This window comes from Dermacentor silvarum, chromosome 11 (genome assembly GCF_013339745.2).
Source record: "Dermacentor silvarum isolate Dsil-2018 chromosome 11, BIME_Dsil_1.4, whole genome shotgun sequence".
Classification (NCBI taxonomy): domain Eukaryota; kingdom Metazoa; phylum Arthropoda; class Arachnida; order Ixodida; family Ixodidae; genus Dermacentor; species Dermacentor silvarum.
This window is the reverse complement of record NC_051164.1, coordinates 108,063,678-108,076,272: the sequence shown is the minus strand read 5'-3', so window position 1 is coordinate 108,076,272 and position 12,595 is coordinate 108,063,678. Positions and strand designations below refer to the sequence as shown.

General features: G+C 45.9%; 1 protein-coding gene across 1 annotated transcript in view; it reads left to right on the top strand.

The window, feature by feature from the left end:
* Positions 1–12,595, top strand: part of LOC119432820 (uncharacterized) — a 46,327-nt gene that overhangs the window by 24,280 nt on the left and 9,452 nt on the right. The window contains 5 exon segments of the mRNA XM_049658402.1: positions 2,829–2,969; positions 3,056–3,157; positions 5,686–5,867; positions 8,114–8,271; positions 11,227–11,396. Coding sequence (XP_049514359.1) covers positions 2,829–2,969; positions 3,056–3,157; positions 5,686–5,867; positions 8,114–8,271; positions 11,227–11,396 — 753 coding nt within the window.

Here is a 12,595-nt window from a genome sequence, read left to right as displayed (position 1 = left end):
GCTTACACGTTGCACAGGATGAAAGTAAGCGCATCTGTACGCGTCGCTCTTATTTGAATAGCGTTTATTTAACCGCTTCACTATAAATGATTCGCTTCACGTAGACTCCACCAAGTGCATTTGATGGGCATGATTTTAAAAATGAAGCTGCCTGGAAACTCCCCGTAGTGGAAATACCTTCCCGCAGCCGAAGCTGACGTTAATATGTAGCTCTGTTTCGATTTAACCCTTGAGCACAGCTGTACGTCATCGACTGAGTTTTACCGCTTTGAAAAATTCAGCCGTCGTGGAAGCTTTCCCGCTTACCGTCTCCATTAAACTTTATGTATAAAGTAGAAATTCAACCGTTGAGCAAGTTCTGGACTGATTTCGATAAAATTGACTGAATCTGGAAAAGAAATACGAATTCTACAGAGTGCTGGGAAGAGTTCTCTTTAAAACAATTTTAAAAAGAAATGAAGCATCATGTTTGCCGTTTCGTAATTACGAAACCGAATGAGATATGGCAATCAGAGAGGAAAAAAAGCAATATCACAGTTTTGCGAAAAAAGAACAAGTGGTCAGATTTGCTCTACGCGTGGCAATAAACTTAGGTTATATAAGTTTACATTACATCAAGAATGCGAATTTTACAAAACCACTGTCAGCGTGCTAGCATATGCACGTAAAGAGCGATGTGAGTCATCGATTTGGTCCTCTTTAAACCCTATTTCGCTTTATAGAACTGCAATATCTATATTTTGTCGCAAAGACATGAAGTTATAAAGTTACCTGCTTGAATTCTTTTAATTAGCTATTGTCCGAAAATTTAGTAGTATTTGGCGGTTAAAATTCAGCGGGGAACAGTCACTACAATCCGACTTTCTTTTTTCTGAGTGCCACAAAGATTACTTAAATTTGCTCAGTGGTTTTTCAATTTGCTCGTACCTGCGTTTGTCATAAATATTATTGGGATGGCGCGAGCTAATGTGTCGTTTTAACAAGTTGAAGGCGTGAATGATAAATATTTTGGTTACACCAAAAAGCCGAATGCACCTCACGAAAGGTGTAATATGCCTTGAGAGTGTTGGGAACGGGTTGCGTTTAGGCCGGTGACCCTTCAGCCAAAGGGATGAGTACGTCCGGGAGTAATAGCGAGAGAAAAAGGGTTTATTCTACATATTTACAGTGGCTCCAGATATGGAAGCCCACTCCATGGGGGAGCACTTTGAAAGTCTCAGCTCCCTACATGTCTGAGCACATATCAGAACACGTCAGGACACCCCACTGCACGCAAGGTGTCTCCTTATGAAACATCGGTCTTTCCTAGTTGACCCGACTAGGGAATCGGATGACCTTGATGCGGCCAATCAGACGGGCCGTCTTGTTCGCTGAACTCCGCCTCTAATATTGCACCTTCGAAGCAAGGACGAGGCAATCCGGAAACAAGGGATTGACACTCCTTCCACGAATGTCGGTGACCTGTTTCTTGCCCTCCGACGGTCATCTTGCCAGGGTCGGGAGAATGGCCTTTGCACTAATCCCCGCGTCTAACGAAGGGTGGCGGTTGTGGTCGGTCGCTTCTAAGTGAGCTTCCTTGTCATGGCGTCACTGCCACTGTCGGGCACTGTCGCCGTCTGGACAACGCTGATGAAAGGGGTGGCATCGGGGGAAGCACCCAAAGAATGGGCACTGCCGAGTTGGGGCGCTTGTTTGCCCGTCTCGTCGGTGTCTGGCACTGTCGCCGTCTGCGCGACGCTCATGAAAGGGCCTGCCTCGATGGGAAACAATAAAAAAATGTGCCCGGCTGATTCGGGACGCAACAAGAGTAAGCAAGTACAAAGTAGCAGAGCAGCGCCCATAGGCCACTTGCAGAACTTATTGGAACGTCACCGTCCCACGGGCTATGGTTTTAGTCATATGGACTGCACACTTCTGCGTCTCTCATATGTATGTGTATGTGTCATATGCGTTCGTGCACGCATGTCATACGTATTTCAGAGCAGTTCTGGTAATTTTTCGAGTTCAACGGATCCCAAAAATTGTAACAAGTGTTTTTCCTCGACACTCTCATCATCTCTGAACTGTGCGCTCTCGCTCTCCTCTCTCTTTTTTCATCTCTACAGCCCCTCTCCCCCAATGCAGGATAGCCAACCGGACATGCGTCAGGTTTAGCTCGCTGCTTTTCCTCTCTCCTTTCTCTCTCTGATCATCTGTGCCAAACAGTACGACTGAAAGTTATGTAGTTACCATGCAAATGAATTTTAAAGATTATCATATATGCTACGGACTCGCGCACTCGAATGTATGCTATTTTATCGTCATCCTGTTCTTGCTGACGTCAGCACCTACTTCGCGAGCAGACGACAGTTGACCGAGAAGCGGGTGCCTGCCAAGTAGTGCTAGTGAGCGCGCGTCTGTTCAGCGTAATCAGACAATACACCGCGATATAAAACCTTAACACATATAATGTTCACTCATTAGTATCTCTAAAGCACACAGACCTCTGAATGAAATAGTACAATTTATTTAATGGATTGTTTGATTTTCTTAAGTTTAATATATTGGGCTTGATAGAAGGTTTCGAGTTCGCACAATCAAGCTATGCTGTTGGGATATGAAGGAAGACGCCATGCCGACGCTCTTTGCGCTCACGGAGTGCGTACGTGGCTCGACTGCCCGTATAAGTGCTATCGCAACATTAATCAGCATCTATCTTGCCTGTCTTTCCTCTATTTAGGCCTGCAAGTTCTAAGTCACAAAAGGAACGTATATATATATATATACCTGCGATTAATTATTTGGTACCCAAAAGCAGTCGTCGTGACGTAACTGATCAATAACTGCAGGTGGACCACTTTGCCTTCCACAATAACAAGACCTTCGAGTTGCGCTACCTAATGGACGACAGGTACTGGGATCACGACGGCGGACCCATTTTCATCTACACTGGCAACGAGAACATGATTGAAGTCTTCGCAGAGGCCACGGTAAGCTACTGCCTTCGGCTTCGAAAGTTACGTAATGCGAGTAGCTTGCTGGGTGTCGTTTAACGTTCGAACTGTTTCATATGCAGGGTGCCCTGTGGGAGTGGGCTCCCGAGTTCGGCGCTCTCGTGATCTTCGCGGAGCACAGGTTCTTCGGCAAGTCGCTTCCGTTCGGCAACGAATCATTCGAGGTAACAAACATGTTTAAACCTGGCATGTTACTAGATCATGATACTCATTCTGCCAACTGAAGCAATCAACCAGTTCGTCCCAGAAGCGTTTGCTTGCTTTGCTACAGGAGGGGGTGAGCGTTAATGCCGGAACTCTGTTTCGTGAGGCATGTGACGATCGCTCTTCTCTTGTCGCCGACAAGCGGTCGCTGCATGCGCAAGAATAGAGCATTTGAAGAAGTGTTCCTTCGTCCATAGTAGTTTCCTACAATAATCACTAGATGAAACTATGGCGCTGCCATCGCTCAGCTATACCATGGGAACGACGGTTAGTACATGGATTTGTCTAATCTTTATGGCTTGAGACATTCTTGTGGCTTTTTCTGCTACACTTCATGTGGCTTTATCGGCTTTAAATTCCAACCAACCTAATTTTTTTAACGCAGGAAGCAATAAGACTGCTCACAAGCACAACTATTGCGCAATGTTGCGTTTAGAACACACAATTTTGCCAAAAATGGTCAACTCGCAAAGTTGTAAATCCATGTAACTAACCACCATTCGCATGCTGGATTAGCCGAGATATTTGCAGTTCCGGTAGACAATAGTGTCAAGGTTTCCTCTAGTGATCTTTTTTTAAAACTATGCCAGAGCCTGAGCCGTCAAAGAGGCATGCCAAAAAGCGTATAGAAGGACCACCACATATTTCGTCTTTGCATGCCATGCAGTGCACGCTGCCAGAGCATACGGAGATGCAGGTCTGATCCCGCTGGCGAGCTCTGTTAGCTTTCCGAGGACACCTGTACTTATTTTAATATAGTCACAACCCTTCATTGTGTAGGCCGGCACACTTGATTACCGCAATGAAGCCCGTCCTTTGCTCTCGGGGTTTCGCTATCGCAATCTTCACAATAAGCCGGTGTACGCAAACGTTGTTCGTGGCCGGAACTCTTATGTTTGTCTGTGATACGATTGTTTGAAACCAGTATCTCGTAAATGTCATAGATAGAACCCGCGGGCGCCTAACAGTTATTCAAACGAGAGGAAGTTCTCGTAAATCGCAGTCCCTTCAAGTGCAGTGGACGCTTGCCTTTCGTAAACACATCAGTTATTTTTAGAATAAAACAATACGAATTGAGAAAATATCGTAAATGCACGACGGCTGCATGTTGCCTGCGACGCTGTATAGTACTGAGGATGTATGCGGATGCGGCTACCATTTATGTGACATATTTGACTATGTTTAATAAATTATCAAGTCTATACGCTGTTCAATAAGCCATCTTCAGTGGCCATTTCATAATGCCCCGAAGAAACATCATGTTTAAAACTCAGTTTATCGCAATTAAATTACAGCCAGAGTGGAAGGGTTCGAATCGAGATCTCGGCAGGATTACTATTGTTTTTTACAACTGAAATCTTAAAGTATCGTATTAATGCGTTGTCATGAATGGCCGTTCGCTGCACAGACATAGCGCTCAGTAAATGCCACCCCAGCAGGTTGCGGTTCGGAAAGTCTTACTACGCACAGTCGCTTGTTTGCCAAGGTAAAGCCCGGCAAAGCTTAGTTGATTGTAATGCTCGCCTTGATGAGTAACGTCACTATCTCGCCCGCATACGTGTATACATGACCGTTTATTGTTGTGAGCGCGATCGACCCGCTCCGACAAAAACTGGGAGGACGCTTAAGCTTCTTCTTTAAGAGTGGAACGCGATACCATTGAAAGATCCCTGACTGCTTCCTGGTAACTGCAGCTAATGTAACCGTAATGTTTACCGGGAAACGCTGGCTGCAACCGCTATGCACGAAGGCGAGCTTTCTGGTAGGAACGTGGCCTCTTGTGTGGGCCGATCCCGAAGGTAGTGCAAAGCCACGCCAAAATAAATTGCATCGTTTTGTGGTTTGTGTTATTGTTTTGCATTTTAATATTTCAGTCTAAGAAGACTTAACATAAAAGGCATGCACTGCCGGTGCTTTGTTTCATGACCTTTGTTTGTCGGGCTGTCATTCTCAAAATTCCGAGGATTAACTTTATCAAGAATGCAAGAAAATAATGAGCAACTGAAGTGAAAAGAGTGGTGTGGCGAAATAGCCCGCATATGCCGCATGTCATATAGCAAGGCGTGGCATATTTACATACCTAAATATAATTTTCTCTAATTGACAACGCCAGCGACACCGACACCGCATTTTCTGCAACACGGGGCACCTAACGCTATCGCGTTAAAACGGAGGTACTGATCAAGCACCATCGCCCGCGGTAAGCAATGCGCACATTTTTACACATCCGTGTGGCCGCAAATGAACCATGGTTGAACTATTTTTTAAAACTAATTATCCGTCGCCAGATGCTACCCGTCTCTATCGAATACTACCAGATAGTATACTACCTAATACTAATAAAAATATAAGAGAAGAAACGTCACCAGTTCGAAAAACCAAGGGTGGGGTGAGTTAAAGAGCGTAAAGGCTGCGTTCCTCGCCCGTACGATTAATAATTAATTATTTTATTGATTATTTTTTTCAATGCTGGACTCATAAACCACAGAGTCCCGACAAGCTGGGATACCTGTCGAGTGACCAGGCCTTGGCCGACTATGCCGACCTAATTCTGCACCTCAAGTACACCCTGCCCGGAGCCGAGAAGAGTCCCGTGGTCGCGATCGGTGGCTCGTATGGTGCCATGCTCGCTGCCTGGATGAGGCTCAAGTACCCGCATCTTGTCGACGGGTGAGAATACTTAATCGTTAAGAGACGCCTGGCGAGCGTTTAAGGTTCTGCGTTTTTTTTTTTTTTTTTTCAGCTAGCATAGGCTGTGATCACGCGTGATCTCACAGAGCTGTCACACTGATTACGTACCGAGTCTCACATATTCGTACGTCAGGTTTTAAATATCCAACGTAACGCCAAAATACTAGACAAGCTTTAGAGAGCAAGAACTAGAGCCGTGCACGGGCTCGGGCTTTTGGGTAAGTCCGAGCCCGGGCCAGGCCGGGTAGGGCACTTTTTTTTTACGGGCTCGGGCCGGGCTCGGACTTTCTGGTGGTGTGCATATAACGTGCAGCGAGTTATCCTCGCGCGTGTTGACTCTGAAAAAGGTGTCTTTTTTGGTCTCGGGCCGGGTTCGGGCCGGTTTGGAGCCGGGTTCGGGTCTAAGGTAAAGGGGTGGCGGGCCGGGCCGGGCGGGTAACGTAGAGTATTTCCCGGGCCCGGGTATCACCATAAAGTTTTTGGTCGGGCTCGGGCGGGCAGCCCAACGTGAAAACGGGCCCGGGCCGGGCCCGTGCAGTGCTCTAGCAAGAACTACGCTCAATAAAAGAACACAATAAGAACATCGACCTGCTCGGTTGAAAGTCTCTGGGCTATGCGGCAACTCTGTGCTTGGAAGGGCTGAATTGAAAACGGAAAATAGGGACTCTGGGTCCTCGCATATGTCTGAAGGCCTGCGGCGATAATAAGACGGAATAATGCTGACTGAGGAGAGGACATATTATAGGCGGAAACGTCAGTAGCTGGTCTATTATTCAGCTTGATCAAAACATTTTGGCGGAAATTGAAAGAAAATCACATTAAATGTTGTGTACAGCGAAGCCCCGTTTCACTTATTGTAAGTTCAGAGCGCTAAGAAATTAGGAGAGCAGTGGTAAAACCCATTATAGCAAGACGCATGCAACAAATAAACATAAATAACATCATCAGATTCTTGCCAACCATACAACGTTAGCTAATGCCTCTCACAAAGGCTTTATAGGGGCGTTGGCGGAAATGCCTCCAAGTTGGTGTTTTCATTCCTGCGATATTTTTGGGGGATAATATAGTGTCAAAGGTTCATTTCAGAATTCATTGAGCTGATTTATTCGGAACGACACGTGTTGCGACTGAGAAATGAGTTTGCCGCGAATGTAAGAATTTACTATATCTTGTGAGCCAAACTGAAATGTGTTCGGCATGCTATGTGATCCTACCGCATGGAAGTGCTGCATTACCTTTCAATGCGTGTATGCTTCTGCAGTGACGGGCCCTACTGTGCGTTCTACTTTATTCTTTGAGATTTGTCTGAGCACGAGGTCGCGGGATCGAATCCCGGCCACGGCGACCGCATTTCGATGGGGACGAAATGCGAAAACACCCGTGTACTTAGATTTAGGTGCACGTTAAAGAACCCCAGGTGGTGCAAATTTCCGGAGTCCCCCACTACGGCGTGCCTCGTAATCAGATCGTGGTTTTTCCACGTAAAACCCCGTAATTTATATTAATTTTTTTCTTTGAGATTTGTCATCTCGCACTTTCTTTCCTCTTTCCTCCCCTCCTTCCTATCTTTCATTTCTATGTTTGTCTCCTCCTTTCTGAACAGTATAGGCAGGCGTTGCGCCCCTTCCGGTGTATATGTTTTCAGATCAAATCATAATAGTAATAACCTGAAAGGGCGAACTGCTCTGAACCCTTTCGGAATGACTCGAGGAAAAGTATTTTACAACTCACTTCTGGGCGGATACCTTTCTCTATCGGATGGACAAAAGATGATGGCGAGGCATGTAGTGCCGTGGAAACCACAGCGGACAAGGCATCCGCTACGACATCTTAATTTTGTCACAGGGCTCATGGTTCACCGCTACACTGAGCGATAAACCGAGCGTTCCGAGCGTTCTTACGCACCAAGAGAGAAAGAGACAAAAGAAGATATGAAATCCAGAGAGGTTAACCTGTGTAACCCTTCGGTTGGCTACTCTGCACTGAGGGTGAAAGGAGGGGAGGGGGGGGGGGGGAAGGGGATAAATAGCCCAAAGTCATACTTAAGAATTAGAGCAGTGAGGGTGTACTAATTGAACATCGTTTAAAACAAGGGACGCCTATACCTAGCAAAACAGGGCAGAGGAAATATCCAGCGAGTGACACACTAATTCTCGCGTACAATTCTGTCTGAGTTGCCGTCAAGTTTTTCAGTAAAAATTATCCCAATTTTCTTCCTCTTCCAGAGCGCTGTCGTCTGGAGGGCCGTTCAACATGCCGCCAGGCCTCGCTCCATGCTCAACGTACAATGAAGCGGTCACTAAGGCTTACAGGAGCGCGTCTGAGCAGTGCGTCGTCGCCATCCGGAATTCGTGGTCTGTTATGGAGAGACTTGCTTCCACAGGTACGCACGAGGGTCAAAACTGCTGACAAAAACACATCGGCACTTTCTAAGCATTACGGAGCGGTGTGACCTTCTTCTACCCAATGTCATTCCTTCGTTTTGTCACAAAAAGCTTTTTTTTTTTACTTTGCAGATCACGTACATGTTTTCAAACAAAGAGCACGCGGCACTACATACTATTAAGAGCGGCTATTGATGTTGTAGGGAAATAGATTCCTGCTTCGCTCTTCGGTTTAAAAAAATTTCTTCTGCATTACGTCCCATCACTATGAGGCGAACAGTAGTTGGGGATTGCGGAGTAAGTTTGTCCACCTGGGATTCTTTAACGTTAATTCCGTGCACTGTTCACGGACAGGTGTTTTTGCATTTTGCCCACACCAAAATGCGGCCGGGGTTCTGACGCCGCGCCCTCGCGCGTAGCAGCGCAACTCCAAAGCCACAACACCTACCCCCGCCACGATCACTCTCCTGTTCTTCTAACGATAACCACGGGAATAAAGTGATTCAGAATTATTTCCAATATAGTTAATTCTCTGAAGGACAATGGCCTCATTAGGGTTTCTCACAATTGCGCTAACGCCCAGAAGATCGTGTCGCTCAGATGGAACGATCTACTGTTTCGAATATGTGGAGCTGACGGCAGCAACGCTGCATGCATCTTTGAAACGTCATAATGTGCTCCCATATTCACGAGAGCGTAGGAGCTCGTGCTAATATTTCGATGGTAATAGCAGTGTTTATAGTCTTCACGAGAACAAGTCCGTATAGTAAAGGAAACAAGAACTGGACCCATAACGTTACTAGCCGAATGCACGTCACCATTCGCCTGTTGAGATGGTTTGGCTGATGCTTCTGTGCTGTCGATGTCGTGACGGTAAACAGTCGGATAGCCGAGACAACAGCCAATAAGCGAACACTACTAACGCCGTAATGAACTTGTTTCCGGATTGACCGGCGCAAGGTGTCTCTTACATCACAGTGCAAACTGTTACTGGGACAGAAGAAACGCCTCTGTCTTGATGGCACGTAACCAGTCATGTATTGTTGTTTTGGCCGCCTGACTGAACTTAGAAAGGATATAATAGCCACTTCTATAACCCAAATTACATAAAAAATACGCAGTGTCGCTCTTCGGTCCCTCTTCGCCTTTATGCTCGTTTTGTACTGTCTTCGTCAGAAATATGCAGGTCAGTGGACACCATCGTAGGTTTTACACATAAATAAAGCGCGAGCGCCAGCACTAATTGATCAGAATAATTATATGCAAAAACTAACCAGCATTTATCTAGCAAACACAAGGGGGGGGGGGGGGGCAGGGGGCGTACACGCTGTATAAATAGAAAAATACAACACTAGAGTGTGTCAAAATACAGTTCTAACTATGGCAGGAAAGCAATTAGTGTAAATACAGTTTGGAACTTCACAGGTAACTAGGAAGTACGGTAAACACACAATAGAAAGAAAAAAATTACAAAAAGGAAAACGACTGGAATCATGTTTATTAGGTTCATAATAATACGCATTATAGGTACGCAAATATAAAAATTTATATATACAAATATACTATAAAAGAATGCAACTTACGGGAAGCATAGGTGTCATTTCATCTTAAGTTTTATTGCGCTGCCTGTTTATTGCCCTTAAGGGGACGCTAAAGCGAAACACTGAATAAGTTTATATTGAAAAAGTACTCTTGAAGAACTCCGTTTTGATTTCGCGGTATTAAGCTGATTATTAGAAGAGGAAATGAATGTTAATATTTCAATTTTCCATTTCGCGCAGGAACTTTAGTGCCGGTACGTCAGCATGACGTCGCAGATTGCCGAGTATTTTTCCTCATTTCGGCCCTTATGGTTCAGTAGAAGTTATTGAAACTTCCTATGTTCAATACTTTGCTCTTTTAGAATACAATGTAGTCCATTTTTTGCCGATGCACATTCAACTAAGCCTGAACAGACGGCATCAAAAAAATCCCCAGCCGTTCCCCTGTCGAGAAAATGGGGGTAATTAAGCTACGCTTGTCGTGTGTGTATGTGACTTTCGTCGGGGTAACGTTCAGAAGTCGTCGCTTCGGGATTCTCTGATCGTCACTGATGGCCGGCTTCGGCTTCGGAAGCCCTCGCCTGGGGATCGTCGGCTCTTCGCTGACGGCGACCCTCGGCTACGGAAGCCCTCACGCTAGGATCGGCACGTCGACGACGAGCCCTTTCCCGAGCGAGTTAACGCCAGCGTTCATCAAACGCAGCTTGCTCCTTTGCAGAGCGCACCACGCGTGGCCTTGCCATCTGTTCGCCGAAACTGATCTGAGTCGAGGGAGGCCCGGAAGACCGCGCGCCAACCCGCTTTCCTTCCATGTCCCTAGGGCCTCACGACACACCAAACCAACCTGATTGGTCACGCGCGTGTGACGTGATCACACGTGTCACGTGATCATGCGTGTAGCATATCCAATTAGGGTGTGCGCCGCACATGATTCTTTCTTTTTTTCTCTATTTCTTTCTGTCTTTCCTTCCTTCTCGTTCTTTCTTTTTTTTTCCTTTTCTTTCTTTCTTGTCTCTGGTACGTGCCATTGAGCTTGGACCCTTTCTGCACTATCATCAGGATCGGCCCACACGACAGGGGTATGTGCCATTGAGCTTGGACCCTTTCTGCACGATTGCCAGGATCGGCCCACTGTTCAGCGCGATACCACCACCACCACCACCACTACCGCCGACACTTGTGAGCCTATAAAGCTTCGCTTAAAATCCATGACGTCACAGCGAGATGACGCGGAAGTTTCACGTTAGCATGGCCGCCCGTCTTTTGTGTTTGCGTCTTGCTTACGAAGCGTCTCCGCGCGGTTAAAGTGGCTATCTCTGTGTTGTGGAAGGGTAATTTACTAACGCAGCTTAAATATTTTTTTTCTGTTTAGCGCTCCTTTAGCCTCATCGTGATGTCTTCTGTCGATTTCAGAGGCAGGTTCAAGGTATCTGCAAGAAAAGTTCAAAACGTGCCAGCCGCTGCATCCCAGCAACTACACAGTGTTCAGAGACATGTTGCGTGACACGTACGGCGTGCTGGCGATGTCAAACTACGCCGATGAATCCGAGCTGGTGGGAGCACTACCGCCAAATCCCGTCAAGGTGGGCATCTTTTGCACACTCGCCCAATCGCTTCAGTTGACGCTTTTTTCAGAACTAATTCCACGTAACGACGAGTAGGCATTAGAGAGTATTAGAGACAGCAACAAACAGCATCTTATTGAAAGCCTACTAACAATTTAACAAGTAATACAAACAAAAATGCGATCGTCAAATAAAACACATTAGTTAAAACACAGGGTAACAAGAGTAAAAAAAATCCGTAAGTAAAGATAACTGTGTCTAATTTCTGGTTTTATTTTGCAAATTTTTGCACGGGTGTTCTGTTATCTTATCCCAAAACAACGGCGCCAATAATACGTACCGAACTTGCTTAATCTGATCTCCTAACATTACCATTTGTCCCTGAATAAATCATTTCCCTTCTAGCCTAGTTTGTTACCATAATTATATTCAGCAAATTTAAGTATATTGTAGGGCAACAGTCACTCCCAAAGTTCTTGAATTACCACCACCTATTCCGAGCGGTGCTTGAATCCGATCTACTCTTTATTCGACAATTCCCCAACCTCATCACCTTAACTATTTCCCTGCCGTCCTTGATCCCACACCAATTGCACTGGCGGCTAACCTGCAACTTTCACATACCACTGAATCTCAGTTCCAAGCATTACATGACTGGTCAAACTACTATTCTTTATACATCCTTTGTCCGTAAAGTTTCGAGACTGATTTATTTTCTTCCCTATAGAAATGATTCCCCAAAACAAATGTTGGTGCTTATGTGTAGCGCCATCTTTTTGGGCTAACCTGAGCTATTTATGTTAATTGCTATGGCAGCCGCTAGATGGCACTACACGTAGAAAAATACGTTGTCACTAGTCGTCTGCGCATTCTACTGTGAGTGAATGTGGAGAGATGGACGTCCACCTCGAACAGCGTGTAAGCATAAAATTCTGTGTGAAGCTTGGCAAGACAGCCACACAGACGTATGAGCTCCTTCGTGACGCTTACGGCAACGAGACATTATCGCGGGCGCGAATTTTCGAGTGGCACAAGAGGTTCGTTTCGAGGAGAACGTCGGTGGATGACGACGCAAGGCAGGGGCGCCATGCAACCTCACGGAATGAAAACAACGTGGCTCGGATCAGGGAGATCGTACAGCAAGACCGCACCATTACAGTCAGCATGCTATCGGATGCTGTCGACATTAGTAAGACAACATGCCACCAAATTTTGCG